Here is a 26,669-nt window from a genome sequence, read left to right as displayed (position 1 = left end):
AGCTTCAGCGCGCGCCTCCTCTCCCCAGCTCACTCATAAACAGAGGGCACGCGAGATGCATGCGCACAGCACGCATGCGGTCTTCCCCAGCTGATTGCATAAACTCTGCCTGAACGTTACCTGTCACGCCTCCTGAGATAACAGAACAGCCATAAAACAGAGAGAAGCCATAGACTTGGTGTCCAAAGGGCGTGTACAAAAAAGCCACAGGGCGGTATTGCACCCTATACACAAGAAAGGGCCAAAATCCAACCCACAAAACTATCGCATGATTGCCCTGCTTGACATTGAGGGCAAGGCCTACGCAAGCACCCTCCTGGCGGAACTATCAAACTGGGCCAGTACTGAAGGCCTTCTGCCCTATTTCCAAACAGGGTTTAGAACTGGGGCATAAACAGTGGACAATAGAATAGCGCTCTCATATCTAGCACAGCAAGCCATGTCCGAACAAAGCCTGCCGGTTTTTGCCTGTTTTATTGACTATTCAGTAGCTTTTGACGGCGTAGACCATTCCATCCTCTGGCAGAAGTTGGCATGCTGGAACATCGATCCATCTTTACTACAAGCTATCCGCTCATTGTACTCAAGAACCTGGGTAAGAATCAAACTTTCGAGTGCATCTGCTAGAGAGAAAATCGACACGGATCGCGGCCTAAAGCAAGGGTGCGTTTTAGCTCCGATGCTTTTTAACTTATACACCGCAGACATTGGTCAAGCCTTGATTGGAGCCTCATTAGCAACACCTAGGATTGGGCATACTAAGATCCAACTAATGCAATACGCCGACGATCTGGTACTCCTAGACCATACTAAAATTGGCTTATAAAAAGCACTTACGGCCCTGGGAACTTACAATGCCAAAAATAAGCTGGTTGCCAACCCATCCAAATCAAAAACAATAATTTTGGGGCAATACCCTAAGAAAAAGCTGGCAAAGTGGAGGTTAGGCCTGCTAACTTTGGATTACACACAACACTAAAACTATTTGGGGGTTTGGTTTTGTGAAACAGGTCGCCCAGGAGTTCATCTCCACAAAATGCGGACGAAAGGGCAAAGCATCATTTACGCCCTCTGTAAGCTATATGCCACTCTACATAGCCCCACAACAACAGCTATCCAAAGAGTCCTGAGGGCGAAATTAATACCATCACTTAATTACGCACAACAGGCATTTCCAGGGAAAATAGGGAGAGACCTAGAAAAAATCCACTGCTCAGCCTATAAAAAGTTATTCCACCTACCTGCATGCACCAGGAATAAGCTAGTGTGGTTAGAATTTAACCTGAATCAACAAAAGCTGGAAGAGATGGCCTCTCTGAGCAAATATTTCTATCTAACCATGGCGGCACCAGAGAATACAATGAAGTCTACCATAAAAAGTATTTTTCTGGAGCCCGGTATCCCCTGGTCAGCCAGCCTTGCCGTTGCCAAAGACGTTTTGAAACTTGCAATAGAGAACTGGGACCCCAAGATAATCAAGTATACTGCCATCAAAAGTACAATAAAAAAACAAGTTTGCCTTTGCTCTCGCACCTCAGACATGGAATCATTGGAATCAAGAGGCTTCCACGAGTCCCAAAGCCTCCCACATACAGAGTACAACCCCAAACTTCATCTTACGCAGGCTGTGGGGAGACAAGCCCTACACAGGATCGTTGCGCTCAGATTACATCCTCTCCCCGTTAAAGAATTATACTTCTCCGGGTCGACAAAAATGGCGATCATGGAGTGTCGGCTCTGCAAATTCAAATGTGAGTCCTTGGCCCATATCCTACTTTGCTGCCCGGCCTTGCGCCTAGTCCACAGACTTTACCTTAGGCCCATCCTGCTACAACGGGGGACTAGAACTGCAAAGGAGGCAGTCCATCAACTGTACACACTGGACACAGTGAAGCATATGGCTATGTTTGGTAAATTTGTACAACAGACTCGAATGAAGCTGATGGACTCTCCCAGCTAAGTAATCTGGCAAGCTCTGGCGCTAAGGTCATATATCATCCTGAACTAATTGCTTAGCTTAAAGGGAGCATGAACAACTGTTGGCCGAGTTAAAATAAAAAAGCTTTCTTGGACTTAATGATCATTGAATTATAGACTTGTAGATTTTAATCATAATGTTTATTGTTTTAAATTGTTCGATTTTTAAAAATGGAGTGTTCTTTTTCTACTTTGTTTTATTGTAATGGTTTGTGTGGTTTTGATTAACCACACAAATAAACTATTCATTCATTCATTCATTCACAGGGCGGTAACCAACAACTCTGCAGAGCAAACAAAAGACAGGGTTTTAAATAAATATAGACATTGACCAATTGAAAGCATGATCGGGATTAGAAGTCCTTCTCCAGAAAATACTTTTACCCCAATAAATCTTGCTTCGCGAGCAGCAAATGTGCGCTGCAATGCTAGGCAAGACCTAATGAATGTGTTCTTCTGTAACGAAACTGATGCTCATGTAAAGCGCTCTGATACCTGATGTCTCGGGTCAAGTTCGCTCTATATAAAACTCTAAAAAAAATGTTTAGTAGTCTGGAAGGGTCCACAGAGCTTTCTTTAATACTACATGCAGGAGTCACACATGTACTACGGTGTAGGCGTAGGGAGAAAGTATAGAAAAAAGAAGAAGGTGGCATTAGTCTTATAAAGACGAGAACCCTCACTCACCCAAAGGTGACATGCTTCATCATAAGGTTCCCTATTGCACACTGTGACTGCAAGGTTCACAGTGTGGGCTACAACTCTCCCTCAGGAGAGGAGCATGAGGTGTTTTCAAATCATCCAATGGAAGTCGGAGTTAGGGGGAGAGTGCAAAGTAGGTGTAAAAGTGTTTTAAAACTAACTCAAGGGAGACAAAAGTTACTTTAATCGGTGTCCCCAATGGTTAGAGCTAAAAGAGCTAAGTGAAAAATAGGGGTATAGATATTCCCTATTGAAGTATGGTCAACAAGTTTCTGCCTGTGTGACCTGCTGGTTCATGGCATTCTTCAGGACCCACTTGTTGTCACTCTTCTATTTCTGTGCAAAAATAATAATTTTAAAATGTGAAAAATACCATACTTAATTGTGATGGTATCAGTCAATGTGGACCAGCTGCAGTATGGTCCACAATCTGCAAGAAGTATAAACCTTTATTGGACTTTATCTATACTTAATACATTCTCCACTATATTTGTGTACACACACACCAGTGTGAACCCCACCTCACAGCACATGTGACAAAAAGATTTTTTATGTAAAGTCATGCTTACATGGTTAAGCATCTCACCACATGGGTACAACTATTGTACCTCCACCTTCCAGGGGTACTTTACGGACAAATCTCAGGAGTCTGAAGGTGTTAACATAAAAAACAAAAGTAAAGTCATAACATAAAAATGAAAGAACCAGGACCTCTCTATTTTCACCTCTCTATTTTAAACAATGGTATTCAGCTTGTCATCTAGTTTCATATTCCATCTATTGCTGTGGATATGTTATCTATACAATGCTGTATATCTAGCCAGAAAACTCTCACTTAGTCTGGGGTCATTATGTACTTCTCTTTCTGTAGTGTCAATCCCAACTCATGTGACAGATAACCAATATAACCTAGTCACTTCTCTTATAATATTCTTAATGCTATTCTTGTGTGAAAGCGTCTGCCTTAGTTGTACTCAATATATATAGCGCGCACTTGAAACACTATCCCTACATAAGTGATCTCGGCATAGAAAGTGTTGTTTATTTATTCTCTGCAAGATCTAGTCCTAGATGAAAGTTGGTAAAATGGAGACACATGTTCTTTTATAGGACTGCTACTGTCCAATATGTATCAATATATCCGACTGTATCAATGTATTAAAATTCAATAGCACGGCTCACAGTATTTCAATGCAGAGTCACTGATTCCATTGTATTGCTAATAGTGTTTATAATGTTTTTAACACTAAACAACTGGCCGTGTCTCTGGCTCTTGACCCAAAAAAAGCGGACAAAGAAAGCTATAGAACGCTACAGAAGGCTAAACGGCAAAACCGACGCAGAGAGGTCTGACACCCCCTGACCATAAAGGAGACCTCCCCCCGGATTCGCATACTCACAATGTCTTCGCTAAGCCTGACCTCCTTCTCCGTGTTCTGCCTCCTATCAAGTAAAGACCGAAGGGAAAGGATGTTGATTACCCTCTGGTTTAAAAACGTCCATCCCACTCTAACTCCCATTCTACCCTGGAACAAAAAAATCCATAACAGATGTGTGTGCATTGGCATGACTGATTGTCCACCTCCTTAGGTTGATGGGCATGTGACGTGGCCCTATGGTTCGTTCAAAGTCCACAGTGGTTGGGAGGCCCTGGCCTTCTTCCTTAAAGTGCTTGTGAGGTTCACAGCCCACAAAGCGTTAAGTACAATTCTGAGGATGTATTTATGTACACCTCTCCAGTTCAGCCTTTGGATGGAAGCATGAAGGTCCACTCAAAGGCGCAAAGGCTGCATAAAATGCTGGCCAGGTTCAGAGCTGAACGAGGATGGTCAGTACCATGCTGGGGATGTTTTCCTGTATACTCCTGCAGTCTTTTCTTTGCATGAAAGCATGAAGGTCCTATCAAGGGCTTTGAGGGGGAGGGGTATGGGCAGATGCGATCCCATTGTGGTGGTTGAGCCTAATCTTCCTTTACAGTGTGCTGAGAATGGTGCAACGCCCAGCAGCACCTTACACGTGGTGCTAAAATTTGTGCAAATTTATGTCAAAACGGTTGTCACACCAGGATTTATGTAATATGAGAAAAGATGGCAAATTTTCACAGTACGGTGCCCGATCACATAATTATGCCATGAATGTTCAAGCACCTCTCTAACACAAAATCTTGCTTTCTCCTTCTCTGTTTCTACAGCCACTGCATCCAGCAAATCCTAGAGGCTGTTGTGCACTGCCACCAGATGGGCGTTGTACACCGGGACCTGAAGGTAAGCTTGTGCCACCATGGTGAGTCATTTCTTCAGGATTGACCTAATGTTTTTTGCTAACCTCCATGATATGCTTTTAGTGCTAAGATGAGACAAAGTAGTGTTGATTGCAGGTTCAAAATGAGTACCTTCTGACACCCATTTTGTAAACTAATAATTCAAATAAATGACCCTAAGATGCACACTGGCCACTAAATGTGATTGAGCTGAATCCTCTCACTCATTGTAGAAACTTGACGAGTTTGCTTTAGGCAAGTTCGCCTTCTGCACAGCTCAACTAGTATGGTGGTGCAGTCAAAATCCATATAAATCATTGGAGCAAAAAGTGCATAGCAGCATAACACGAAGTGACATCAAATTAGATTGAAAAGCCATATTCACCCTCTCGTAGGAATCCTTCACACATCCATACTCCGTCTCGAGCGAACCATGCCTCCGCCTCTACCTGCACTATCTCTGGACTTAACTGGTGAATGTGTGACGATTACACCTGAAATGTCTTGCTTTCTGAGTAGCTGAATTTTTCAGACCTTGAAAAGAATAACACTGTTACACAAACCTTCTCTCTGGAGATGCTTACGAAGTTAATAATAAAAAGGCAAAAGTACAAATTATATAAGAAAATATAGGATACACTAGGACTACGACTAGGACTTAGCCTACTTTGCTATAACCTCCATTGCCTCAGCGTGCCCTAACTATGCTACCCCACTGCTAACCTGCTCTAGTTTAACTTTGAATATTTGAATGCCTGTGCTATGTAACCCATATCATATACACCACGAGAAAAGATAAGACCCCTCGTGTTAATGATACAGACCGGTCACATTTGAGCCTATTTACAAACCCATCTCTCCTGCTCAATCTGATTGATAATAAACCTTTTCAGGGACAATACTTGCAAATAACCCCGCTATCTGTAAAAACACTACGGGGCATATTATCAAGATGTGCGTTGAAAAACGCACATCGCACATTTCCCTATCGCCGGATTTTATCGCCGTGATAGCGTGTTATTATCAATGCGCAACACGTAGGCGATATTAAATCCGGCGATAGTCGGCAATAGGGAACATTAGCGCGTGAAAACAAGCATTGTTGTCACGCGCTAATGTGTGCCTTGATAATATGGGGGGGTGGATGCAGCTTTATGATCCACATCCCCATGTTATCAATGTCTAACACCTAATCAAAGCAGGCGTTGGGAGACCTACGATAAACGAGTTTATCGCAGGTCTCCTTCTCCCAACGCCTGCCTTGATAATAGGGTGTTACCACCTCCAACCTCACTCTACATGTGGTTGGACTTGGGAACGCACACCCTGCATCCCATTAGCGTTATCTATCGCCCCCAGCGCGAGGGTGATAGATGAAGTCAAGAATACATCTCTAACTCCGGTTACAGACGTATTGAGAATAGTGCGATAAAAAAAAATGCGTTAGCGACTTTAAAAAGTCGCTAACGCATTTATCGCGGGCTTGATAATATGCCCCCCGTTTGTAGAAACTCTGCTACTCTCCCTTGACTTGTATAATATATTCACTGTTGAGCTTTGTGCAGCACGAACATCTCACGTTGTAGTCACTTTAGCTGTAGCCGATTGCTGTGGAGAATAGAAGTAAAGACAGAGCTGCGTGGGAAGGGGAGTATGGTTTTATTTATTCTTGACTTTAGTTTAGCACCAATATGAGCCTCATTAAGCTGCTTTCAGAACCATGAGGCAATCTTAGAAGGCAACAGTAGGACAAGGATACCCGTGGAGAGGGGAAAAGAAAGAGATGGCACCATTGCAATGAGTTATGGCTCCCAGGCCTCCACGCTCTCTCGCATTCCACAAAGAATTCTTGGGGCAAAATGCAGTTTCTTTACATTTGGATGCTTGTGGAGGGGCTGGGGAAATTGTTGTTCGTAGAATGGCTACGTTTTTGTCCCATACTGCAACGGCCTAGCCTCTGTGTTGGACAGTCCCTTATAGTCAGAACCTGGGAGAACGGATTCATCTGCCTTTGTCTTCAGGCTAGGATTCCAGGAAGTGCCATACATCTTAATGTTTTTATTTGAATTTCCAATTATATTCGCCATACTTGGCTGTAACAAAAGGCCGGAACATTACATTCTGTCCAGTGTGGTATCATACAGTTACAAGCGACAATGCTCTGCAATTCCGTACTGAGTCATTTCAGAGTCTTATGCCGCACATGTACATAATACTTGTCCTTAATTTCACAGATATCATGGATACGGGCAAACATTGTATAGTACAAACTATCCAACACTCCTCCACCCCTCCCAACTGTGGTCCCGCAAACTTCACTATACAGTGTATAGTTTACAACCAAGTGCAATTTGCATCTCCTTTTATAGTATATTGATCGTGTACCTTAGCCTAATCCTATGTACAGTATACTCCTGCCGACCCGTGCATCAGAGTTGCCTATTGTGCATTCGGGGTAGTAGGTGTCATTTTAGGATCTATACTTTTAAAGGCTTCTAACATGGTATCCCATTCCATGGATATCTGATTCTTCTGGAGCCCAAGGGCCTCCCCTCGACGTAGAGCAGTGCGTTCTGCTGTGCCAGGTGTATGTCGTAGGAGGTTTTGATGACTTCCATCTCATTGTTATGGATTTTTTGGCTATGATAAGTGCAAGGTCAATGAATTGGAGTTGTACTTTATGTGAGGCCGGGCATTGGCGTAGGCCTAATAGACACTCCAGCACAGAGTCTGCAATATGTAGGTGTTTTGCTGCCTCCAGATAATGCTGGACCTCCCCCCAAAACCCTCTCAGGTGTGGGCATGCACATATCATATGTATTAAATCTGCTTACTCCAACTGAAATCTAGGGCATTGATGTTGTGTATTTGGGAACATCCGCTGTAGACGGCGTGGTTTAAGGTAGGCTCTGTGTAGGCCCATACATTGAATACATTACAATTTTGCATTTCGGGTCACTTTTTGGGGGTGTTCCAATATAGCAGCCCATCCTCTGTCTGAAATCTCCTGACCCACATCTTCCACCCCTTTAGCTCGTAGGACATCGAGGAGCACTGCAGCGTGCACCCGGACACCCACATAAAGCCATTTGATGAGATGCCATCCTTGTCCCATGTTATGGTACGTTATATGGAATTTATTACGCGCACAATTACTCATGAGTATCCTGGCGCCAAGCGGTAGCAACCTGAGGTTAGATCAAGAATTAGTAGGCCTGGTTGAAGAGGTGAGTTTTGAGAAGCTTCTTGAATCGCTGAAAATCCTGGGTGTGGCGCAGCACGACAGGAAGGGCATTCCATAAAGAGGCTACTTTGACTGAAAGAGACTGGCCGCCCATCCTAGAGCGACGAAAGTGGGGAGTGGTCATCAGCCTATGAGAAGCCGATCGTAAAGACCTCCTGGGTGTATAAAAGGCCACCCTTTTTCTTATGTAGGAGGGACCTAAGTCGTGCAAGGCTCTGTGGGTTAGAATGAGGGCCTTGAACTGCACCCGCTGGGCAACGGGCAGCCAGTGAAGATCCAGCAGATGTGATCTGATACTTGTAGGAAGGTGGCTACCTGACTATGGTTACCCCAGATTTTTTGCCTGTGTTTAGCTGGTTTTTTGACTTAGTTGACCTGGTTCCCTGCTAATCAGGGCCCCAGGCCATCTGCTCTCTCTGTAAAATGGATTCCATGTACCCTAGGTACATACCACAATTGGAAATGGACTCCTTGTCAGCCCCTGTATAATGCACTATAGGTGCCCAGGGCATAGGGGCCACCAAGGCCTACCAGGGGCTGCAGCATATCTTTTGCCACCCCTGGCTGGTTCTTAAATTGACACAACTGGCTGATCACTCAGCTGGGGTAAGGTGGTGTAATCACCCCTTGCTTAGATATAGTATACCTATATCTAAACCTATATCTGGACACATGTAAACCTGTGAGCCACTCCTATGGAAGGCCTCATCAATCCTGGAGGCAGGGTGCGTGGTTTTATGTGAGATGGAGCTCTAGCATGAGCTGAGCCTGTCTGCAGCTGTCGGGAACAACTCCCTAAGCTGTTTCAGGATAATGCCATACCATATACTCTTAAGCGCCTTATAATCCTCGCGGTTATATAGCAACTTTGGTTTGGCTTTATCAAAACATGTCGTGTAAGGTGTCATACGATTTGGAATACCATCCCCTCGCCAGTTCTGGCGACGGGGATGGCATTCCACCCCTCTAGAGGGGTAAGACATGTTCCTTTACTAAATGCGGTTAATTTCTCCAAAGACCTTAAGATCCACAAAATGGATGCCTCTGACCCAGACAAATGTCTGGACCCCTGCAGTTGACCGAAACTCAGCAGATGGGGCCTGGACAAAGGGTTTCCTGTCACAGGAGGGTGTCACCACCCTCCAGACAGGAGATAGTGTATTGTAGCAGGGAGGTTTGAAAGAAACCAGACACTGCCTGGGGCGCACAAGGCTGCCCCTTGCATAATCCGGCCAAACCGGTTCTGGGGCACTCCAGCCCTCGTGCCAGGGCGGCCTGGATCAAAGGAAGGGGGTGTATCCACCCACTTCCTGGGTCCCACCCATAGGAGGGGACCTAGCAGGTAATCACGCCCCCCAGATTGGAATAAGAGTGGGAGCAGTGCCAATGCACAGCAGATTTCCTGGAAGAAACATTTGAAACGCAATTCTGGACCCTTCGCCCTCCATCTCATCGTGGAAGCCCGAAGAATCTCCCTTGTGGTCAAGGAGTGACCACCCTGCAGCAGCAGGCACCATCCAGCCCTCGACGTCTACTTAGTTGCAGTTCCCGCCGGAACTCGAGCAACTGAGATCGACGAGATCAAGCTTGCCTGCCTTCCAACAGCCCGATCCACAGTCCCTGCAGAGCTGAGACCCGTGGAGGCGACCGGAAGCGTGGGGCACGCCATCTTGAATTGACCACGAGACGCTGACCGCGCAGCCCACGAGTGACCCTCGAAGCTGTGCACCGGGGTTTGAGAAGCCCCCAACCTGAGCTGCTCCTGAGCCGAAGTTCAGCCCTCCACACTCGACGAGTGCTGCGTGGGGCCCTTTGGCTCTATGTGGCTCAACGCGTTGGCCCGGTCACTTGCCAGCTGGCTAGTGGTCCCTGTGCCGACGAAACTACAAAGAAGACTCGTGAATCTGGTTGCTCCAGATCCACACCAGCTCCCCTGAAAAGGAGCCCCGACTCTGACCTTCCTTGTCCGAGTGAGAAGCAATCTTCCGATCCCGCGTGGATTGCTCTTGCCAAGGCTTGTTTGCTCCAAACTTGAAGCCGACTGCACCGACGGTGAGAGCCTGCGTGGGACAGATCGTGACCTGCTCCTGGACGTCGCAGATGCCCCAGAGCCCACGTGACAGCGGAGAGAAGCTCCTCGACGACCACCTGATTGCGCCCGACATTGCCTGGTTCCGTCCTGGTTCCACCCTGGTCACTGCTGAGTGACCCAGACTCTGTCCCCTCTGCTTTCAGGTACTCTACAACTTGAGTCCACCCTTGGACTCCACCGGACACTTCATCTTTAACCCGCCTGCAGCCCTTTCAGCTTCAAGCACCAAGAGCCTGCGTGTCAAAACCCGACGCCACTTCGACCCTGTGCACCCACTTCCTGTGGGTGAGGTAACTTTGCTCCGCCGGTGTTCCCACACTGGTGCACACCTCTAGGGTCTGTGTGTTAAGTTTTGTTCCTCTAGGTTCAGCGGAAGTGTCCTTAAACTTTAACTCTATGACTTTTACGCACCATTGGTTAACATTGGTGCATGCGTGCGCTTTCCGCACATCTCCCGAATCCCGAGGGCCATTCCCGACTTCAGCATTGCTTGTCCTGACTGCTCCCAGCGATTCCCTAGGCCCTAGGCCTAACCACTGTTCGAGTGGCCTCTCTTATACCACTTGTTTAGTATATGGTTTGAGTGGCCACCCGCCCTCATCCATAATTGTGCAACTTGTATGTTTAAACAGTGCTTTTGATTTAACGCTTGTGCCCCTTTATTCATAAAGAATACTGGGGATTGTTTTTAGTAATAAACACATATATTTTTATAATATATACTTGTGTGGTGTCCTTTCATTTGGTATTACAGGATTGTATGTGGTAAAACAGCTCGCTTAACACGACCTCTTAAGTTAAGCCTTTAGGCTGCTTAGTCCATGCTACCCCTAGGATAGCTTGTCTAATAAGGTTGACTTACAACCAGACACCATAAGGGATTGTTTGGTCAGGTAGTAGGTGGTTCCAGAATTGGAAACATCCCCTACCAGGCCAACTTCTCACATTGGTGAGCAGCGGTGCGGATTTGAGCTTGCTGTTGTTTTACCATTGCAATCTTTATATCAAATTGAAAGATCACATCAAGTACCTCTAGGTACATATAAATCAAAAGCTTAGCATATTAAGTTCTACTGAACTTAGTAGTTGTAGGTTGAAGGGATTAGCACACCCTGACTACAACTAACTAGCAAGGTACAGTAGGAAAACACTTAGTGTAGGTAAGTGCACCACTTACACCTCACTAGTAACCATGTCTGACACAGGAAAAGCCTCAGGGTCTACTCCTGTGACAGTTGACCCTACCCAGGCCACTTTTGGATATGACAAACTAACCCGCAGAGACTTGATTGCCTTGTGCAAAGCAAGAGGGTTAAAAAGGGGCAGAAGCCCCACCTGCCTAATCCTGGTAGAAATCCTAGAACAGGATGACTTAGAGAAGGCAAAGGCAGCTTCCCTAGACACAGGAAGTGGAGGGAACCCCCCTGAAACTGATCCCCCTCAGGAGGAGGAGGATGATGATGACTTAGATGAGGACTCAGATGTTGAGGACTTAGAAGTTCAGGATCAGGGTAGCCAGGTTCCAGTTGCCAGGCTTAGCCAGGCCAACTTGGACCTACTGGGGAATGGAGAGGGCCAGCACCTCCCCAGAACCCAACATGTTATTCTCCCAGGCAACAGAAGGGTGAGATCTCCCTCAGGGGACTCTCATGTTTCTAGTGCCTCCAGAGAATCACAGAGAGGCATGAGTGCTTCTCAAAAGCTAGAGCATAGGGCCAGAATGAGGGCTGTCAAACTCCAGATAGAGAGGGAGGAGGTAGCCTTGGCTCAAGCTAAACTTGCCTTGGCAAGAGAGCAGAAATTGTGTGGCTTAGATGCCACTGGTGGCAGCAATATTCCTAAAGAGAAACCCAGGTCCTATGATAGTAGAAACCTGACAAAGATTGTGCCCCCCTACAAGGAAGGGGATGACATCCACAAGTGGATAACTGCTCTTGAGAGAGCCTGCATGGTACAGCAGGTTCCTGAGGAACAGTGGGCAGCAATCTTATGGTACTCCTTTTCAGAGAAAGGGAGAGATAAGCTCCTCACTGTTAGACATGAGGATGCAAACAATTACAAAGTCCTGAAGAGTGTTCTGATAGATGGGTTTGGCTTAACCACTGAACAGTACAGGTTGAAGTTCAGAGATACCCAGAAGACACAGACTCAGGACTGGACTGATTTTGTAGATTGTGCTACTAAGGCTCTGGAGGGTTGGCTACATGGCAGCAAAGTACATGACTTTACAGGATTGTATAATTTGATTATGAGGGAGCAGATCCTAAGTAATTGTCAGAACCAGCTATTACACCAGCACCTGGTGGACTCTGATCTGACCTCTCCCCAAGAATTGGGAAAGAAGGCAGACAAGTGGGTCAGAACCAGGATTAGGCCTAAGAATCAGGACAGTAACCAGAAGAAGGAGTCTACCAAGCCTCAAGATAAGGGTGGGGATAAAAATAAAGAAAAGACTTCCCCAGGGCCCCAAAACTCCAAGGATGGGGGTGGGTCCCAAGACACTTCTTCAACTGAGAAAAAGCCTTATTGTTATGCCTGTAAACAGGTTGGGCATTACAAAACAGACAACTGTTGTCCCAAGAATAACAATAAAGAAAATATACCTCCAAAGCCAGCTTCAACACCTCCTGTTACTGTCAGCAGTAATCCCCCAGGAAGTGGAAGCACACCCAGGAATCTGGGTGGGTTTACTGTTGGAGCTCAGGTGGACCCTGGCCTATCCAGGTCCCCATCACCCAATGATCTTGTTTATGAGACTGGCATGGGGTTTGCCAACTTCTCTGCTTGCCCAAATACTTTGAGCAAGTATAGACAAGAACCCATCATCAATGGTTTGAAAGTTGAAGCTTTTAGAGACACAGGGGCTAGCATCACCATGGTGGCTGATGGCATAGTCCCCTCTAAGCAACTTTTACCTGGTGCCACATACCAGGTTACAAACATTGATGGAATCCAAACAAATCATCCCATGGCAGTAGTAAGTCTCAGCTGGGGAGGTGTCATTGGCCCAAAGAGAGTGGCAGTGTCACCCAACTTGCCTGTAGACTGCCTACTTGGTAATGATTTGGAGATCTCAGCCTGGGCTGAGGTTGAACAGGAAACCCATTCTAGAATGGTAAATTCCAATGGAAAGGTTAGTGGGGCTGTAATGGCTACAGCCCCAATTCAAGATGTCCTTCCTGAAAAGGTTGGTAGGGCTGAGAAACTCTCTGCCCCATCTTTAGCAAAAGCTCTTCCTGAACAGAATAGCAAAGCTGTTATGATAACAGCAGAAACCCAAACTGAGTCTCCTCCTGAAAAGGTTGGTGGGGCTGTGATGGCCACAGCCCAAACTCAAACTGATATGTGTGTTGTGAAACCTGAGATGATGGATAACTCCACACAAACTGAGAGCATGGAGGAGGAAGAGAAATCTCCCCCTCACCAGACTTTAGGACAGGATCAGCCTCCTCAGGGAACTGATCTTACCCCTGATGAAGGAACTGCCCCAGAGGTGGTTGGGCCTAGCCTGACAGAACCCCTGATGTCAGTGGACCCTTCTCAGGTGGGACCCAGTCTGGAGCAGGTAACCTGCCCCTCTCTCCCTTGCCTTAGCCAGCCCAGGGCTGCAGAGGACAAGAAGGACAGTGAGACCCAGAGGGCCCCCTGTCAAATAAAGCACCCCCATCAACAGATTAGGTGCACCAAAACTAGTAGCCCTAGTGAGGTGAAAACTTTAAAAACTCCTGAGGGAGCCCCCTTAAAAACAGTTAGGGACCTCCCACAGATGGATTCTGTTGGGCACAGCCAAACCTGGGACCCAAAGGGCCCAAACCTGAACTGTCCCTCCAGCAAGCCAAACAGAGGGACCCAGCCTCCAGCTTTAGGTAGCCAGAGGTTGACCCTGAGAGCACAGTGCAACTCAGTTAAAGAAAGAAAGGCACACATGGTGGAAGATAATTGGAGGAAGCCAAGCCCTAACTTAGTAGGGCCTCACTTCAATACTCCATATCCAAACCAGCCTTTAACTTTGCATAAACACACCCAAGGTAGTGATTCCCTATGGTGGAGACCCTCTAATACCCAAAGGGTGAGGGACTGCTTAGTGGACCATGAGACAGGGGGTACCCATGCTAGTGCAGGTACTTCCTTATATGGCCACTCAGGCAATATAGGCTTACCTGGCCAAGGATAGCCTTATCTCCTTTCGTTTGGGGGGGGTTATGTAGGAAGGTGGCTACCTGACTATGGTTACCCCAGATTTTTTGCCTGTGTTTAGCTGGTTTTTTGACTTAGTTGACCTGGTTTCCTGCTAATCAGGGCCCCAGGCCATCTGCTCTCTCTGTAAAATGGATTCCATGTACCCTAGGTACATACCACAATTGGAAATGGACTCCTTGTCAGCCCCTGTATAATGCACTATAGGTGCCCAGGGCATAGGGGCCACCAAGGCCTACCAGGGGCTGCAGCATATCTTTTGCCACCCCTGGCTGGTTCTTAAATTGACACAACTGGCTGATCACTCAGCTGGGGTAAGGTGGTGTAATCACCCCTTGCTTAGATATAGTATACCTATATCTAAACCTATATCTGGACACATGTAAACCTGTGAGCCACTCCTATGGAAGGCCTCATCAATCCTGGAGGCAGGGTGCGTGGTTTTATGTGAGATGGAGCTCTAGCATGAGCTGAGCCTGTCTGCAGCTGTCGGGAACAACTCCCTAAGCTGTTTCAGGATAATGCCATACCATATACTCTTAAGCGCCTTATAATCCTCGCGGTTATATAGCAACTTTGGTTTGGCTTTATCAAAACATGTCGTGTAAGGTGTCATACGATTTGGAATACCATCCCCTCGCCAGTTCTGGCGACGGGGATGGCATTCCACCCCTCTAGAGGGGTAAGACATGTTCCTTTACTAAATGCGGTTAATTTCTCCAAAGACCTTAAGATCCACAAAATGGATGCCTCTGCCCCAGACAAATGTCTGGACCCCTGCAGTTGACCGAAACTCAGCAGATGGGGCCTGGACAAAGGGTTTCCTGTCACAGGAGGGTGTCACCACCCTCCAGACAGGAGATAGTGTATTGTAGCAGGGAGGTTTGAAAGAAACCAGACACTGCCTGGGGCGCACAAGGCTGCCCCTTGCATAATCCGGCCAAACCGGTTCTGGGGCACTCCAGCCCTCGTGCCAGGGCGGCCTGGATCAAAGGAAGGGGGTGTATCCACCCACTTCCTGGGTCCCACCCATAGGAGGGGACCTAGCAGGTAATCACGCCCCCCAGATTGGAATAAGAGTGGGAGCAGTGCCAATGCACAGCAGATTTCCTGGAAGAAACATTTGAAACGCAATTCTGGACCCTTCGCCCTCCATCTCATCGTGGAAGCCCGAAGAATCTCCCTTGTGGTCAAGGAGTGACCACCCTGCAGCAGCAGGCACCATCCAGCCCTCGACGTCTACTTAGTTGCAGTTCCCGCCGGAACTCGAGCGACTGAGATCGACGAGATCAAGCTTGCCTGCCTTCCAACAGCCCGATCCACAGTCCCTGCAGAGCTGAGACCCGTGGAGGCGACCGGAAGCGTGGGGCACGCCATCTTGAATTGACCACGAGACGCTGACCGTGCAGCCCACGAGTGACCCTCGAAGCTGTGCACCGGGGTTTGAGAAGCCCCTACCCCGAGCTGCTCCTGAGCCGAAGTTCAGCCCTCCACACTCGACGAGTGCTGCGTGGGGCCCTTTGGCTCTATTTGGCTCAACGCGTTGGCCCAGTCACTTGCCAGCTGGCTAGTGGTCCCTGTGCCGACGAAACTACAAAGAAGACTCGTGAATCTGGTTGCTCCAGATCCACACCAGCTCCCCTGAAAAGGAGCCCTGACTCTGACCTTCCTGGTCCGAGTGAGAAGCAATCTTCCGATCCCGCGTGGATTGCTCTTGCCAAGGCTTGTTTGCTCCAAACTTGAAGCCGACTGCACCGACGGTGAGAGCCTGCGTGGGACAGATCGTGACCTGCTCCTGGACGTCGCAGATGCCCCAGAGCCCACGTGAAAGCGGAGAGAAGCTCCTCGACGACCACCTGATTGCGCCCGACATTGCCTGGTTCCGTCCTGGTTCCACCCTGGTCACTGCTGAGTGACCCAGACTCTGTCCCCTCTGCTTTCAGGTACTCTACAACTTGAGTCCACCCTTGGACTCCACCGGACACTTCATCTTTAACCCGCCTGCAGCCCTTTCAGCTTCAAGCACCAAGAGCCTGCGTGTCAAAACCCGACGCCACTTCGACCCTGTGCACCCACTTCCTGTGGGTGAGGTAACTTTGCTCCGCCGGTGTTCCCACACTGGTGCACACCTCTAGGGTCTGTGTGTTAAGTTTTGTTCCTCTAGGTTCAGCGGAAGTGTCCTTAAACTTTAACTCTATGACTTTTACGCACCATTGGTTAACATTGGTGCATGCGTGCGCTTTCCGCACATCTCCCGAATCCCGAGGGCCATTCCCGACTTCAGCATTGCTTGTCCTGACTGCTCCCAGCGATTCCCTAGGCCCTAGGCCTAACCACTGTTCGAGTGGCCTCTCTTATACCACTTGTTTAGTATATGGTTTGAGTGGCCACCCGCCCTCATCCATAATTGTGCAACTTGTATGTTTAAACAGTGCTTTTGATTTAACGCTTGTGCCCCTTTATTCATAAAGAATACTGGGGATTGTTTTTAGTAATAAACACATATATTTTTATAATATATACTTGTGTGGTGTCCTTTCATTTGGTATTACAGGATTGTATGTGGTAAAACAGCTCGCTTAACGCGACCTCTTAAGTTAAGCCTTTAGGCTGCTTAGTCCATGCTACCCCTAGGATAGCTTGTCTAATAAGGTTGACTTACAACCAGACACCATAAGGGATTGTTTGGTCAGGTAGTAGGTGGTTCCAGAATTGGAAACATCCCCTACCAGGCCAACTTCTCACAATACTTGATCGCTTAGAGATGTTAAATTAAAGTCTGGCTGCTGCGTTTTGGATTAGTTGCAATTTATTGACCAGAAATCCAGGTATACCAAGAAAGAGCGCATTCGCATAATCCAGGCGGGACAAGATGAGCGCCCGAGCCACCATTTCCTTGGCTGGTTGAGGAAGTAGAGGGAAAAATCTGCTTAATGATTTAAGAGTTCCAAAGCAGACACCCGCCATGTAGTATAAGGATTTAACTAATTCAGGTGTTTGGGGTTTCTCCCTCTGGGGTCCCAATGTTTCCTTACATATTGCAATATCGCTGTGTGTATCATGTAGAGATGATTTGGCACACTGGTTTCCCGTACAAAGTTCTCACGGTCCATTAAAATCTCGCTGTTGAATAACGCTTCTATCCTGTCCATCCCATCGTCTGACCATGCCCTAATCCTGCACCTCGTAAGCCTACAACTTGGGTTCAGGATTTCCAGTAGCAGAATGTTGCCTGCATAGGGCTGCAGCGGGATGTATAGTGCAGCGCTTTCCTCCAGAACAGTATTACTGTGCGCAGTAGAGGTGGAGCATCCGGAGGGATTTTACACTGTGGTAGCAGTAATGTGTGTAGGGTTCCCTGGTTACTCTTTTGTGCAGTGAATCCGATCTCCTGCAGGTTGCGGCCCGCCGTCTAATAGGATAGGCATTGCAATTGGCATGCGATTATTACGCCCGGAAGTCCGGTATCCCCACCCTGCTTTACATGTCTCCAGCTGTAGTATTTTAAGGCTCACCCTGCGCCGTACCGCTCCCCAAACAATATCTGAGAGTACAGGGTCTAGTGTATGGAAAGTGGATGGAGGCAAATTAGTGAAGTAATATAGGAGCCGGGGGGAGGACCACCATTTTTGACACTGCCACTCGCCCCATGAGTGAGAGAGGTAGTGTGGTCCAAAGGCGACCTTTGAGCGTATCCCCCTGATTGCCCTATTAAAGTTGCCTTCCAGCATATCTGTATGGGATCGGTATATATCTATACCAAGATATTTGAAAGTGTGCTGTGCCACTGGTAATGAGTACTGCCCACAGCCAACCTCTTCGGGGCTTGCGTGACATTGAAAAAAGAAGGAGTTCGATTTTGTTTCATTGATAGTGAGGCCCGATATACTTTCGAACCATGCAAAGGTTCTTGGGATAGGGTCTAGATCGCTCAGGAGATCTCGCACATATATAATTATGTCATCCGCGTATGCAGATATTAGATGTGTGGATTTGCCCACTGGTATCCCGAATTGGTTAGCTTCTTGGCGCAGCATAAGCGCCAGCGGCTCCAGCGCTAGTACGAACAGCAGTGGGGAAAGGGGGCACCCCTGTCGTGTGCCCCTGCATATCTGATATTCCCGTGAAATGTTTCCGCCTGTCCGGACTCTCGCTGTGGGAGCCTCGTATAACAGGTGCAGCCAACTGAGGTATTCTCAATGACCTTGAACATATAATCTCAGGAAAGTGTATTGAACGCCTGCCTCAAGTCAAGCGGAATGCAACCGGCGGTTGGGAGATGTTCAAGGTTTGTTGCCATTATATGGTGTACTCTAATTATGTTTAAAGATGTACTGCGTGCTGGTATGAATCCGCATTGGTCTATGTGTATTAGCTTGTGTAAGTAGGGAAGGAGCCTATTTGCCAAGATCTTGCTCAGTATTTTATATTCTGTCGCCAAAAGTGATAGCGGGCGATATCCTGTCATTTCTGCCGCGTCCCTCCCCGGTTTGGGCAATGAGACCACCAGGGCCTGGGCGGTAGTATCGGGAAGGTGACCCAAGTTGAGCGATTTATTATAGAGGACTGCTAATTGAAGAAATAAAACCTCAGTATAGGTAGCAAAAAACTCCACTGGTAGTTCGTCCAGTCCCGGTGCTTTATTTTGTGGGAGCCCATTGATAGCAGACTTTATTTCAGCCCTCGTGATGGGACCTGCTCAGCTTGTTTGCGCTTCTGCAGGTATCTGGGGATAGGGAAAATTGTCTAAGAAGGTGTCTATGTGCTTGGCATCTAGTGAAGGTGGCTTATCGTAGAGCGTGGCATAATATGTACAGAAGGCGTCGTTGATGTCCTGCTGGGTATATATTGTGTCACCCCCAGGCGTGGTGATTTGACTAATTACAGTAGCTGGGGGGGTCCTCGCTCAGAATCTCCGCTAGAAGTGTTCTGGATTTATCTGCACCTGTGTGTTTTAACTGTGTGAAGGCCCTTTAGTTTATAACCCTGAGGGTCTCTAATAGCTCAGCATGTTGAATGCACACCTCCTATAGGAGAGCCTGTTTTGAAGGGTCTTTCGCCGCTTCCTGTTCCAGCACACCCCTAGACTCCTCTACTGATTGCAAGCTTTTATGTATCTCTTCTTGTGCACCCACAGTGGTGCAGATCGCATTTTCCCGTGTACTGCCTTGAGTGCATCACACTCAACTAAGACCGAGGACGCGGTGTTGCCATTCTCAGAGAAGTAATTTGTGATTGCAGTGGGAAGGTAGTAGAACGGAACACGGGGTCCTCCAGCAATTGGGGCCATAACTTCCACGTGGGGACTGGGGTGGGGATTCTGCCCCAGCTGATAGAGATCTCTAATGGGTTATGGTCCAAAAAGGTTTAGACAGGATACGTGGCATGCGTCACTCGCGTGGCTATAGATAGGGAGCAAAGAAATCTATCTATCCTCGAGTGTATTTGGTGGACTGGGGAGTAGAATGAGTATTCTTTCTTTATTAGATTCCTGTTCCTCCAGACATCACACAGTTCCCACCTGTTCACCCAGTTTCTGAGAGCATCTGCTTGTGTAATGGTGCCTTGCTTCTCTGGGGGGGGGGGGGGGAGTGAGAACAATCGAGACCGAGAGCCATCACTGCATTACAGTCCCCCCATGATCCATGGGTGCGCATCCCGACACGCTAGTATCATGTTTAATCACATGAAGTATTTATTCTGGTCAAAATTTGGCACATATAAATTGCCCAATACAACCCGTGTGCCATCTAGCATCCCATGAAGAAAAATATATCTACCCTGAACGTTTATGCACATTTCCAGTTCCACAAACAGGGCCCCATGTCTAATCCAGATCATTACTCCCCTAGCAAAAGCAGAGTAATTAGTAGAGAATATTTGCCCCTTCCATTTCTTTTCCGTTTTTGCCTATCTGCTTCCGTTAAGTGCGATTCCTGCAGGAACACTATCTGTGCCTTGCGCCTGAGTAGTTGTGCAGGCACCCTATGCCACCTCTGTACTGAGCCTATACCCCGAACATTCCATTTGACTAAGTTATATGTGACGAGTTTGTGCGTTGGAGAGTAGCTATACTATATGTGCTGGGGGGCAGGGAAAGGGAACTGCGATGTGGGACGTGTCATTAGTTGCATATTAGAACCCCCGAAACTCCCATCGAACAACTAATACAAGGTCCAGCCGGTGAACTTTGCAGGGCCAAACCAAAAATACTACATGGAAAACTGTGCTGCATTTAACTGTTGCATACGCAATTAGGGGGTGTCACCTGCACGCCATGCATCTTAATGTTCAAGTCATCTTCAGATGTTCCATTAGACATATTTAAGTTGAAATGAAATATGTGTTGACTGTTAAGTAGCAACAAATTTTATTTAATGTCTTAGTAGCAAAACACTTGGTGGCCAAAAAATGTCAATACCCATTCTTTTAATTTTGAACAAAGTAGGGGAGGAGCCAAGCTCGCAAGCGAAATGGTCGCCTTGTAGCTCGGCTCCGTCAGCCCTCTGGCCTGACTCACATATCCTGCTACATATCCTGCCCAGAGACGATACATTTTCGAGGAATGAGACACGCAACACTTCGCTCCCACTCACCGTCTGACCTGGAGGCTCCGACTTGCCGTGGATCCGGAGTTGTGCTCTCTCACGGAAACCGGGGCCTTTGTGAAGCTGAGACCGGGGCTTCGCCTATTGGATCCGGCCTGGCGTTGTGGTGACTGTTGGCCCCGGCCGAGAGACTGCACCACGAGAGAGAGCCACTGTGAGAAATCCCCGGTGATCCTGAACCGGGCCCGCCTTGACGGCCGTTAGGCTGGTGCGGGGCGCGGTGCTCCATGGACTAACCGTGTAAAGGGGTTTCCCCGCCGCCGCTCCGTTCATCGACCCTGGACCCTCGCGCTCGAGCTATACTTTTGAGGAGCGCCGGCTCGAACATAGGCGACCTTCCGCTTGGTGGGGCTCTCTTTTCTGCACCGCGGTGGTCATTGCCGGGACCCCCCCAGACATCTGTAAAGGCCTACATCTGTGGACTGCTCCGGGGGTGGCGGAGAGTGAAGAAGGGGTTGAATTTACAAAATGCTTGCCGCAGTTTGGAGCTGTGGATTTCCTCCTGATGGCGATCTCCGGTTGCTAGATTGCGCGGAAATATGGCCATGTGGACGTGCGCCTACGATCGGCGACGTTCTTGCGGCCTTGAGATCTTTACACGCGACCTTGGCCCCCGGTGCTCCTGAGGACTTGTCCCGATCCACCGCCATCTTGGGTGAACGCTCCTTCAAGGTCCCCTCTTGCCTCGGTGATACCATTGCCTCACCCCCCTCGATGGCTCCGAAATATGGTGCTGCTATCCACCAACGGATTTGTACATCGGCGGCTTCAGAACCTCCTGTTCGATGTTCGGAAACTGGAGACTTAGACACTGTGCGAGGGCCCGGTCATCCCCGGGTGCCTGAGAAAGATGGCGGACTGCTGCTTGTTTTTACCTTGATGAGGTCTTCTTTCTATTTTGCCAGTATACTCCCGCCTTTTCGAACGACGAGACTGCACTCCTGCTTTTTATTGCCCCTGTTGCTGTTGCTGATATATTTGGATTGCTTATTTGGATTTTTATTCACTTGCTTTTTCATTGACCTTTCTGACCAGCACCTGTATCGTATTCCTTTTTCGTTTGTGTGCTTGCCTCGCATCGTATTGCACGCTTCAGGCTGTTGTTTGGTGGGTGGTAAATGAAGTGAAGAAGGGATTGGGGTGAGATGCATGGCCCCCGAAAGACTATTGGTATACGAATTCATGGCGGAGTTGCCCATATTCATAGTGCTATGAGAAACCTCTCTGAAAGTTTTATTGTGCTCGAGTCTATATCGTTCTGGTACACATGTACTGTAGTGTATGGTTGGGTGGAGGGCTGTAGCCGACCGTATTTATTTCTGATCTCATGCTCCTCCCTCCTATTTACTATTTTGTTTCCGTATCTTTTTTGTCTTCTGCTTCTTTTCTCTCTTATCTCCACTATATTTCGGGTTCTGGTTTAGGGCGACAGGCGCGCTGTTTGGAGGATAGGCCGTAGCCTTCTGCAGGGGTGCTGGGTGGGATGGGTGGGTTGGGTCTTTTTTGTTGTTTTATTTTTTTTTCAGTTCTATGGCCCTTTTGTATATCTTTATGGGGGTGCCGCGTCTATCCTTTGCCTCCCGTGGTATGATTGGGTGGGATATGTGACGTCGCTGTTCCTCTTCTTAAGGTTCTGCTGCTTCCGATGCGACTCCCATGCCCTCATCGTTGCAATTCCCCTGTTCCTATGTGTGTTCCTTGCTATGGGGAGCTTGTTCCGACGCGGCATTCCTCTTCTTTTAATCTGTGTTTTTTTTTTTTCCCTTCTTTTCTTTCCTTTTCCCTCTTCCTCCCCTCCCCTTTTCTTTTTCTCCCCAGGTTAGTATGGCGGGCTAGTTTTAATGATATTACTATTCCGGCCCCCCTGTTCTGTATCCAGGTGCTATTGGGTGGTGGGTATGCCAAGTTATTATTGGTTGCATATTGATTTGTGCTTCCTACGTCTGTCCTTCTACCGATGTGTATAGTACTGCCATTTCTACATTGCTGCCCTTTATCCTTTGGCTGTTAATGATTTGTGCGGGGTATCCGGATATTGTTTTGTTCTCGCTGAGCCTGCCATACTCCCTATCGTTATATTATAAAATTAACCTATATTACTCCTGATTGCTGGCCGTATAGATCCTCATACTTCCCCCGCCCTTTTAGCGACTATATTGAATGTACAATTTTACTCTGATTCTGTGACTACTATTTTGGGAATTTTTGACTGCTTTAACATGTTGTGGCCGGCCAGATCGGTTGTAGGCCCAGCCTTGTATATCCTTTCTGTACAAATAAGGTTTAAAAAAAAAAATTATAATAATAATAATTTTGAACAAAGTACATTCACTTTTAAACCTGAACAATAATTAGAACTGTTTTCGATTGGAACTGCTTGACCTCAACAACCTGAGTCCTTCTAAATAAATGAAACAATGTTTATATTTATCACACAGCGTGTATGCTTCTGAGTTCCCTCCACAGCAGATTCAGTCACAGTCAACTTGGTCCATCAAAAGTGTAAGCAGTGCATTTGTTTGGCACATGCATCACAATAAGTTCCAATACACCACAGCTTGACCAAGATTCCCAGAAGACAGTGACAGAAAAAGATCAACAGGACCATGAAAACATATGATCATTGTTGGACCTGGCTCTTTTTTCAGGGTTATTCCCAAATTTGTTGCCTTCCTCTGCCTATTTTTCTGACCATATTTTTGTCGGTTTAGGACTCAGGGCACTTTACCACTGCTAACCAGTGCTAAAGTGAATATGCTCTCTCCCCTGAAACATGGTATAATTGGTTTGTCCATGATTTGCATATTTGATTTACTGGTAAATCCCTGGTATAGTGCACTACATGTGCTCAGGGCCTGTAAATTAAATGCTACTAGTGCGCCTGCAGCACTGATTGTACCACCCACCTTAGTAGCCCTTCAAACATGTCTGAGATCTGCCACTGCAGAGCCTGTGTGTGCAATTTTAAACTGCTATGTCGACCTGGCAAGTTCACTTACTTGCCACGCCCAAACTTTCCCTTTTATTACCTGAAAGGCACCCCTAAGGTAAGCCAAGGTAGGCCCATGGGCGGGGTGCAGTGTATTTAAAAGGTAGTACCTATACTTTTGAGATTCACCAGCCCTTGGTGGCTATGCAGAGGGCCACGGAGTTGGAAACAAACCCTGTGTAACTCAGTGGAGCTCCCCTCCAGCGCCCGCCTCCACCCCCCCATTAAGACATAAGTTACAAGTAATATTAAACAAGCATTGGCATAGCCAATAGGTCTCGCCTTTGGGACCTTATAAGTGTTTATCCATGCAACAGTTGATGTTGTTGCACCAAGGATATTGTGCTGCACAACTAAATACTTATAAGGTCCCAAAAACGAGACCTATTGGCTATGCCAATGCTTGTTTTTATAGTAAAACTCAAACACTTTGCATAAACATTTCTGAATCTACCCCCACCCGACCAAAATTTTAAAGACCGCATTTGTACGAGTCACTCATTCCTGCTAGATATTCATTCAAGTATCTTTTGGTGTTATTACTTAGGTTTCCACGCAAACAGTCTCAACACCAATTCGAATTCTTTCCTTTAGCAAAACCGATCAAAAGTTGTGGAGAAAAAAATAAGAAACCTCGACATTGCTATTCCTTTTCATAATACCCTTAAATAAATACATTTAAAAAACGTGGCCTGTTCCAACCGTGAACGACAAAATATTTTTCACTTTTTGTTTTATATAGCGTAGAGTCGACCCGAATGTATCAGCGCGCTTTACATGGGCACCAGCTGCTTTGTAGACGGGCACATTCATTTTTTTAGGCACGGGAAGGAGAGATTGAGTGATTTTCCCAGAATCACTGGAGAGTTGAACCTCTCGCCAGTCTTGAACATGGTTCTGCTTCAGCTGTGCTACAACCTATCCGCAAACATTCGGACACCACGAGCAAATACGTAACAAAAGGTACTTTAAAAAGTGAAAAATAAATACATGAGTTCTAAAACACCCGTTTCCTTTCTTTAAAAAAACATATGCACAGCAGAAGCATTAGCTGATATGTTTTCAAATCATCCCTTACAAAACACAACTCCTTTTCCGGCTCTTGCCAAAACAAAATTGAAATAAAGAAGTGCTACAAGCATTTTTGTTACCATATATATGATCAAGAAATCATTATGAACAACTGAACATCCATATTAAAAAAAGTATTCACAATGGGCTCTCAAGAGCGGCGTTGAATTAGAGCTCATGGCAGCAAAGCAGCTTCCCAGCGCTTTTCGGAACGATTGAGCCTTTCTCAAGGTAACAATCGCAATAGAAAGTACATGCCCAGCAAGGTATAGAAGACATAGAAAACATAGTTCTTCTCGTGTCCATCCGTTTTAAGTATAAATCCAAAAATAAAACAAACACTCGAAACACAAGTCTCGTGAGTATTTACCGCATGCAGAGAGGCGTCGCATGCGTTATTTACCCGCACCGAATTTGAAAGTTTTGCCTCCGAAGAATTTTGCGTCGACACATTTCCGAAGATTTGATAGAGAACCCAGTACCAGCTTAGATTGGTTCTTAAGTGCCTGAACACATACTTGCCGTAAAGAACATTCTACTTAAACGCTCTATATAGCTATATATTTATTAATAGAATAGAATGAGCCTTTCTCCTGAACGATTAATACTCACCAAAGGGGTTTTCGCATGTGTTTGAATACCGAAATCAAAGGGTGTTGGCAGGTAGTACGTCAAGAACTCAAAAAGCCCCCTCCACGTGCCTGAACTTTGCCATAGATTAATTAGGAGCATAGGTGGTTGGGTTTACAACCAGTGCAAGAACGTAGGGGGAACCCGTCGGATCCCGGTTCCAACACCTATTTCCCCAGAGAAACATGCCGAGTTTGTCCTTATGTAATTTTCTGACACCAGGACATATTCATAGGCAAAAATGCTGGATTGCTCCAATGCAAACAATCATGCGGAGCTTTAGGAGCAAGAATTTAACAGCCAATTGGACAGCTACGCTCAATGACCAATGGGAAGCTTCGACGCATCACCGCATCGGGAAGTAAGTTTCACTTCTGCAACGGGGAGACGTTTGTTATTCATGGAGCCAGAATTATAAAATGATGGTTTCAAATTAGACAAAGCAGCTCCGCATCACATGAATAATTCTGAAGGTAAGCTTGGGCAATCCTGGCGCCCCTGTAGCTGTAGAAATAATTGCACATTCCGGTTTTTAGTGCTTCCTTTACAGTGTTGTGAGTGCTTACGCTTCTACCGGTGAGTTTGGGGGGGGGGATGTGTGTGCGTGCGTCTGTCTGTGTGTGTGTATGTTATGTGTGCCAGCGTGTGTGCCTGCCTGTGCCTGCGTGTGTGCCTGCCTGTGTGCCTGCCTGCGTGTGCATGTGTTGTGAACAGCTGGCCGGGATCGGAGCGCGTGACCTGATCCGATTCCGGCCGGCTGCGTGCGAGTGACAGTCTGTTGTCTCCTCTGCCTAGTCCTTGAAAGGGAAAAGGACTGAAATGATTACAAAAGATCGCTTTGCGACAGCAGGGGCTTTCGCCCCTGCAATCGCAGGCGCAACCTAAAAAGTAAAAACCAC

At 47.0% G+C, this 26,669-nt stretch overlaps 1 protein-coding gene across 2 annotated transcripts in view; it reads left to right on the top strand.

Annotated features, from left to right (window-relative positions):
* CAMK2A (calcium/calmodulin dependent protein kinase II alpha) overlaps nt 1-26,669 on the top strand; it is a 602,280-nt gene that overhangs the window by 378,620 nt on the left and 196,991 nt on the right. For both annotated transcript variants that reach the window (XM_078653588.1, XM_078653589.1), the window contains exon 6: nt 4,871-4,943. In XM_078653588.1, coding sequence (XP_078509714.1) covers nt 4,871-4,943 — 73 coding nt within the window. The remainder of the gene's footprint in view (nt 1-4,870; nt 4,944-26,669) is intronic.

The sequence above is a fragment of the Lissotriton helveticus genome, chromosome 7 (assembly GCF_964261635.1).
Source record: "Lissotriton helveticus chromosome 7, aLisHel1.1, whole genome shotgun sequence".
In the NCBI taxonomy this organism is placed as follows: domain Eukaryota; kingdom Metazoa; phylum Chordata; class Amphibia; order Caudata; family Salamandridae; genus Lissotriton; species Lissotriton helveticus.
This window is presented reverse-complemented; position numbering and strand designations above follow the sequence as displayed.